Source organism: Aptenodytes forsteri, unplaced genomic scaffold (assembly GCF_000699145.1).
Source record: "Aptenodytes forsteri isolate BGI_AS27 unplaced genomic scaffold, ASM69914v1 Scaffold151, whole genome shotgun sequence".
NCBI classification, from domain to species: Eukaryota; Metazoa; Chordata; class Aves; order Sphenisciformes; family Spheniscidae; genus Aptenodytes; species Aptenodytes forsteri.
The window spans coordinates 4,319,108-4,326,521 of record NW_008795939.1 but is presented as its reverse complement, the minus strand read 5'-3'; the positions used below and the strand labels follow the sequence as shown (position 1 = coordinate 4,326,521).

The following is a 7,414-nucleotide window of genomic DNA, read 5'->3' as shown; positions in this document are numbered from 1 at the left end:
CCCGGCTGCGGGGGCTGCCCCTCCGGGGAGGGAAGCGGGGCCGAGCTGGCAAGGAAGGGTTTAGCTGCCCGCCGCTACGCCGCGGGGGAAGGCTGCAGTAGCAGGGTCGGCCGCGGTGAGTGCACGGCAGCCGGTTTCCTGCTGGCGGGGGGGGCCTCTGGGAGGAACGGGGGGGGACAGCCGGGGCACCTTCCCGGGCCTGGCAAAGCACGACTTCTTAAGCGTTGGGTAACAACGATTTGACCTTTCTGTTAGGGGCATGCGTTTCAAGTAGTGGAAGAACGTGCTGACAAAGGAGCTGCGGAGACCGGTTGGTGGGAGGTTACTACCAGCATTAGCACCTAAGGCTAGATTTAGTAAGTGGTGAAACATGTTCGCAGCACGCTAATTTGGAAGTGGAGCAAGTCAGTTGAGGTTGGTGGTGGCAGTGTGTTTGACAGCACTTTGAGCTTACCTGCTGAACAAAAGGGCAGAAGTACGGTCTTTATTTGTATTACACAGACATAGGCCTACAGTATGGATGACAAGATTTTTTTAGATTTCTTTAAGTGGGTCCTGGTTTATTCTGACTCCCTTGACTGGTGTGTATGGCTGTAAAACTGTATCAGAGTAAGTGTGAAGCTGTTTTGTAGCCCCAAAGGGAAACTATTTATACCTGGAAGGTATTAGAAAGGCATAAATGATACAACTATTTATACCTGGAAAATGAGGTCCTGTGGCCGCCAGCAGGCAAGCAAATGAATTTTGCTTGTTTACTTTCTCCTGCTCTTGGTTTACTTTGATCCCAGAAATTTATTCTAACTAGACAAAGGCAGCTGTCAGTTGCAGTTGTCATACTAGTGGAACATAAGTTTACTACTTGCAGTCTGGGATTTCTTAATCGAAAGAAGTATTTCTCTATACACTGTAATGAATTCGCTTTTGGTGGGTTTGACTTCTCGCAAGCATCAGCACTGAAATATCTCTTACTGTGACTGTTCCTGAATAGGAAGACAGCAATCTAGAGATTACACTAAAATGTCTCCAGGTGCTATGTACAGAACTTCTACTACATTTAAATTTTGGGAGGACAAGTGTAGTGTTCTTACGTGTCCTCAATTTGTGGCAGATTGCTTGATTACTGTGTTCCAGTTTTATTGCCCTTGGGAGTCAAGGATTTGGTTGCTGTTCACTTTTTCTACTAACCTCGCTTTGCAGAGGTTAACCAGCAGTGAAGGTGAAGTATTTTTATTCCTAACTTCTGCAGTTCGTGGCAGAGAGTTAGCGTTGTCTGCCTTTGGGAGGCTCAGAAGTCTTGCTATAACTTTATTAAGACAAAGGATTTAACTGGCCTTTCTCTTTTTAAATGTGTAGGCTGTGTAATAGAACATATTCAACAGTGTAAAGTTGTTCATTTTATTTCTCTTGGAAGAGTAAGATCCAGTCTAAACTTATTTCGGAAATGCTCTTTAGATTCTCAGTTGAAGGGCCCGTTGTACACGTGTTGTTGTCAGGTAATACTTAATGTGGGGTTTCATGCACAATTTAAGCTCTGTTCAATGGCCTTGTTTTGGAAACTCCTTCTAAAGATAGGAATACAGACTTTAAATGGCTGCTGCCAATACTTCAGGGATTTTTATTGTTCTGTTTGACAAATGTATTGTGAGAGTAGGAACTGCTAATAGTGGAATTAGCATCAAAATGATGCAAGATCAACATTACTGAAAAAGTGGGGCTCTTCTGCTGGAGTCGGGGAAAAAATAAGATATGTTATTTGCCAGAACTGTTCAGTAGATACAAACTTGGTCTTACTGATTCTGCATATCCCTGTTAGTGCTCAGAGATTGGTAATAAAGGACTTTTTTGGCTGTCAAATTGAATTTGGTCATGATCTGCACATGCAGCTCAGTGCCCAACAAGTGCGTTATTTCTCAGTATTAGTGTGATGACACTTTTTCTTCTCTTAAAGGTTCATAATGATGTTACTTTGCAATACAATTGCAGCGTTGAATGGTATATTAACATCCATATAACCCTCTTTAAGAATGCTGATATCACTGGGGGGGGGGCAGGGTGAGCAGACATACTTTATTTCTATAACCCTGTAATTGATTTTGGTGACATGCCAGCTCCTAATGCAGTTCTTGGTTTTATTTACAGCATCGAGATGACTCAGGAGACAAACCAGACCCCAGGGCCCATGCTGTGTAGTACAGGATGTGGATTTTATGGAAATCCTAGGACAAATGGGATGTGTTCTGTTTGCTACAAAGAGCATCTTCAGCGACAGCAAAATAGTGGTAGAATCAGCCCAATGGGTAAGGGTGTGTGTTTTTCTTTTTTACTTCTTTTAAAAGAAAACATATAGAAGATGATGAGGAATCCCAGAACATTTTTCAGGAGAACTTCTGAAAGCTGAGTACTAAAACAGTGAATATCAAAGAGAATACTAGTTTAAATCACAGTAAAGATAAAAATACACTTCTGAGTAATGTGTTCTGGTCAACTTGGCATTCAGCCATAACTTGCTTTCCCACTTGCCTCCTCTGTTAGCATATTCTTATACAATCTCTGTATTTTGGTTGTTAACGGTATAGGCTGTTTGTAAGTAAGAAGTAATATGCAGCAGCAGTGAAGATTGTATGCAAACAGTTCATAGCTGTGTTATGAGACTGTTTGACTAACATATATTCTACAATTTGTTCATAACTAACTTGTCAAATTCTTGTTATATAGGAACAGCCAGTGGTTCAAACAGTCCTACCTCAGACTCTGCATCTGTACAGAGAGCAGACACTAGCTTAAACAACTGTGAAGGTGCTGCTGGCAGCACATCTGAAAAATCAAGGTAAGATGAAGGTATTACTTTGAGGTTTGAATGAGCTGTGAGTGTGCAGCAAGTTGAAGGCCTGCAGCCATCCCGCCCTATTGCAGTGAGTTTCTGCAGAGGGAAAAGGGATGTTCTACCTGGCAGTGCTTTATGAATCTGTGTAAATGAGAACTGATTAAAATATTTGGTTTTGGACTGCTATTTAAAAGGATGTTCGATTTATCTGGAGAAATATTTCCTACAGGTTTGCCTGTTTTCTTCTAGGGAAACTAAAGTAAAAGATGTGTTTTGAAGATAGTAGAAGCAGAGGTCTACTGTATCAGTAGTAATTGAACAGGTAGTTTATTAATGGGTCCGGACAGTTTACGCTTTCATTATGAATGCAAAACTAATGTAAATTATGGGTTTCACTGTACTTAACAGAAATGTGCCTGTTGCCGCTTTGCCTGTAACGCAGCAAATGACAGAAATGAGCATTTCAAGAGAGGAAAAAGTAACACCGAAAACAGAGACTGAGCCAGGTATGTTTGCAGAGTAACACTGGGTACAGCTGGTGGCTTAACGGAAGCTGACAGTTTGTTTACTTTCTAAGTAGGCATCTCCTGTTGTGGTGATGGTCTTGAACTCTTACGATGATTGTTAAGGATGCTTTTTGAGTACTCTCTCATCAGAATCAAGAAAAAGGACTAGTGCCACAATAGAGTTTCAAGATGCATGTTCAATGTTAGTAAAAAAAATTGACACCTGTGGGGGTGGTTTTGGCTCCCAAACCTTCGTTTTTAAAAGTAAGGCACTCTAAAATTGCATTTGGGCAAGGTGTTCAGTTTTGAAGTCAAGATGTTGAGATTTCAGTGTATTATCTAGCAGTACAATTCCTGCTGACTCATGGCAGTCAAAATGGCTTGTTGTATTTGGAGAATGGAGCTCGTAAGAGAAGTGAGGCTGTGGGGGAAAGGAATACGTGATCTAAAAATACTAACAAAAGCTGTTTAGGGTTCTTGAACTACTTGAGTAATCAGTAGGTATAACCAAAGCACTGTTCTGCAGATGTAGGATACTTGCAGCCTTAATTGCTGGGTGTGGATTGACAATTTAAAAGTTTTATTCTTGTGCTGGGAGGTTGTAGCTGTAGTAGTTAAACTTTAAAGTGTAAACTATTTCTTGGAGGGAGGCAGGGAGGGGCAGTTTTCTTCCCTACAATTAGTGGGTGATTGAATTCATATCAATTTGTTCAAATGGATATCTTGACACACCTGTTCCGTACTTCTATGTATCCACACTTTTTTATTTAATTTAACAGTTCTGAAACAGTCTTAAAACACTAAAAGCTGATGTTTAGTAGGAAATCTGTTCACTCAAGCTGAAGATAAAATTCATTTTTTCAGTTCTGAAGTCAGTGAGATGAAAATTGCAGAAGATGCTACTCAGCACTGTACAAGTTACTTTTATCTAGATATATCTTTACCAGCAAAGACTGCTCTAACACCTGATATTTAATTGCTCAGTGTTTGTACAGAGGACTTTACCATTTGCAATGAGTCATGCTAAGTCAAGATTCTGTGGCATGAACTGAAGTACAGTTATACATAATGAAAAACCCAATATATTGTATAGACTGAGAGGAGATTTTTGCAAGCATTAACTTCCTATAACTGATGTCATCTGAAGAGGCTTTCTGTATGTAACTGAGAAATAATTGAGACTTTGCTACAATATTTATAAACCCATCTTGCCTTGTTATGAATTCCTACCTGAAATGCAGCAAGCAGGAAAGAGGAATACATAAAATGGTAGCAGCGGTGAAGTAATAGGTGACTTTATTCTTATTAGAACTGCCCATAGGAATTTGTCATTTTGCCAGGTGTAAAGGACAATCTTTAGTTATTGTTGACATACTACTTGTTTTTCAGGTGCTGTGGGTCAACTGTATGATCGGTAGTGTCGCACAGCATTCTATTGATTAGAATAGGGGAAAAAATCAAAAAGCAGCTCAAGATACTTTTGTAGTGTTGTAAATAATCTCGTAGGTTGAAACCAGTAAAAGCTGTCACAAGTTTGTGTAGATATCACTGGAAAAACTACCAGAGAACTTAAATGTGTCTGGAAGAAACTTGTGGAACAAAACTGCCTTCCTGAGTACATACCTGTAAATTTGTGAGACAGCCTCAGCTGCTGTAATGCCCGAGTTCCCTTTTAAGTGTTACGGTTTGGCACAGATTGTAAACAGCATAGGATAGTCCTCGTATACTATTCTTACGGTTTGTTGGACATCTCAAACACACAAAGTGTTGGCTGTATTCAGTGGTACATTCATCTGTCTTGCAGGCAAGAGAAGCTGGCCTAGACTGTTTATAAAAATCTCTGTTGTGTCTGGACTAGTTGCATTTTTCTTCTTTCTTTTTCCAGCATCATCCAATATGTGTTGGTCTCTCCTCTCAAGGAGGAACTGAAACAGTGGTAAATAATTCACATTGCCTCATAACAGCAAAGCTAATACTTTCTATGAGGTGTAATTCTCTAAGATAATGCCACAGTCATGCAGTTGCTAATGAAAAGAGTCTAGTTGTAAGTGCTGTCTGACATTAGCAACGGAATTTCGTAAGCATCTATCAGATAGTAACAAATCATGAACAGTGTAGCCTTTGGCAAAGTAGCTTGTTCTCCTTTTAATGACTTCAACAGTATGAAGTCACGTTGTCTTCTGCCAGATTTTCATTAGCAAATGAAACTTTGGATATTTCCCTTACAAGCCAGAAAGTTAAAAATAGAATTACATCTGGTCAACTGATTTTGTTTTTAGCAGTCTGTGGCATAAAATTATGCTTGTTTGCTGTTGGAATTGAAGCAACTCACTTGAGGAGGTAAAGTTGAGAAAAATGAAACAATGAAGCTTAACAGGCTTACTTTTCTTGATTTTTTTTTTTTCTTTTTGTTTGATTGTTTTTTTTCCTTCGCACGGTTGAGGTTGCAACCTGGATTCTCATTCAGAAAAAATCCGGTGCTAAGACAATTAATTGTATCTTAGCATTTGAAGGAAGAAAGGCATGATGGATGTAACTGACCTAGGTGGTTGTAATTCACATGTCTAATGTGCTATGTCTTCTTGTAACTTGTAATTTCTTAGTTCAACTTTCTTGTTTGTTGCAATTTGATAATTGAACGGTGGCATGTGTTCAGTGCGGTTGTGTCTGAACTGCTCATAAGTCAGAGAAATCTAAAGGCCTTTTATGTCCAAACTCAAATTCATAAGTGGGCACCATTTACAAAATACTACTTAAGGGATTTTGATAAGCTTTTACACTTCTTATTAAGGATTGAATTCTAATACAGTCTTGACTGAAGACAGACCATACCCAAAGCATTCTAGAAATATGATTCATAGTTGCTTTTTTTGCTGTGCTGAGTTACAAGAATTAAATGCAAAACCTAGCGAACTCCTTTCCTTTCCTTGTGTTACACTATCAGAGCAATACATCTACCAAGTTGGTGAGGCATAGTGGAGCCCTTCCTTAAGAAACATGGGGGCGGGGGGGCTTAGCAGGTATTCAAATGGAAATAAAAGATCAATACAAGAAAGAGAATTGAGTTACATAGTAACCACTAAAAATAAACTATTGAAAACAAGTATGTTTAAACAATCATATTGTTGCAAGTTACAGCATATTTTTAGCATTTTCTTGCACTTTCGTAGGTCATTACCTTTCTGAATGATGAGCCTCCAGTCAGGTCTGTCAGTGTTTCCAGACATAATTAGTATCAGCATGTGTATCAGAGGCTTGGGATTTTTTTTTTTGGGGGGGGGGGGGCGTTAAACCAATCAACAGCTCTGTTTTAGGGAGTAGTATGATTAGCTATCATTTTGTGAAGCCACACCTGCAGAGTAGCACTGCTTATAAAGAAAGAGAACCAGAAATTGAACTGATTATGGTCTTGTGTAAATTACATGTTTAAAAAATACCCAAATACTGCTAACTTACTGTATAATTCCATCCATGTTGTAGCGTACCCTTTCTGTTCCTGAATTAATCGGCCTCAGAAGACAGTAGGCAATGGTTGTTGGCTCATTTCTCTCTTAGCTTTCTGCCAATCCACTGATTATGGTCTTGTGTAAATTACATGTTTAAAAAATACCCAAATACTGCTAACTTACTGTATAATTCCATCCATGTTGTAGCGTACCCTTTCTGTTCCTGAATTAATCGGCCTCAGAAGACAGTAGGCAATGGTTGTTGGCTCATTTCTCTCTAAGCTTTCTGCCCATCCAATATCACAGAATCATAGAATAGTTTGGGTTGGAAGGGACCTTTAAAGGTCATCTCGTCCAACACCCCTGCCATGGGCAGGGACATCTTCAACTAGATCAGGTTGCTCAAAGCCCCGTCCAACCTGACCTGGAATGTTTCCAGGGATGGGGCATCCACCACTTCTCTCGGCAACCTGTGCCAGTGCTTCGCCACCCTCAGCGTAAAAAATTTCTTCCTTATATCTAGTCTAAATCTTACCCCCCTTTAGTTTAAAGCCATTCCCCCTTGTCCTGTTGCAACAGGCCCTGCTAAAAAGTTTGCTGCCATCTTTTTTATAAGCCCCCTTTAAGTACTGATAGGC

General features: G+C 39.8%; 1 protein-coding gene across 6 annotated transcripts in view; it reads left to right on the top strand.

Annotated features, from left to right (window-relative positions):
- The first annotated feature begins 93 nt into the window (after window positions 1–93).
- The window catches only part of ZFAND5 (zinc finger AN1-type containing 5), an 18,153-nt gene continuing 10,832 nt past the window's right edge, over window positions 94–7,414 (top strand). The window contains exons 1-4 of one of the 6 annotated variants that reach the window (XM_019473656.1): window positions 94–115; window positions 2,140–2,303; window positions 2,716–2,827; window positions 3,233–3,330. In XM_019473656.1, coding sequence (XP_019329201.1) covers window positions 2,147–2,303; window positions 2,716–2,827; window positions 3,233–3,330 — 367 coding nt within the window. In that variant the 5' untranslated portion in view covers window positions 94–115; window positions 2,140–2,146. Of the gene's footprint in view, window positions 116–187; window positions 229–393; window positions 415–462; window positions 610–2,139; window positions 2,304–2,715; window positions 2,828–3,232; window positions 3,331–7,414 lie in introns of those variants that run through there. The other 5 variants (XM_019473658.1, XM_009285275.2, XM_019473657.1 and 2 more) reach the window with 5 other exon arrangements.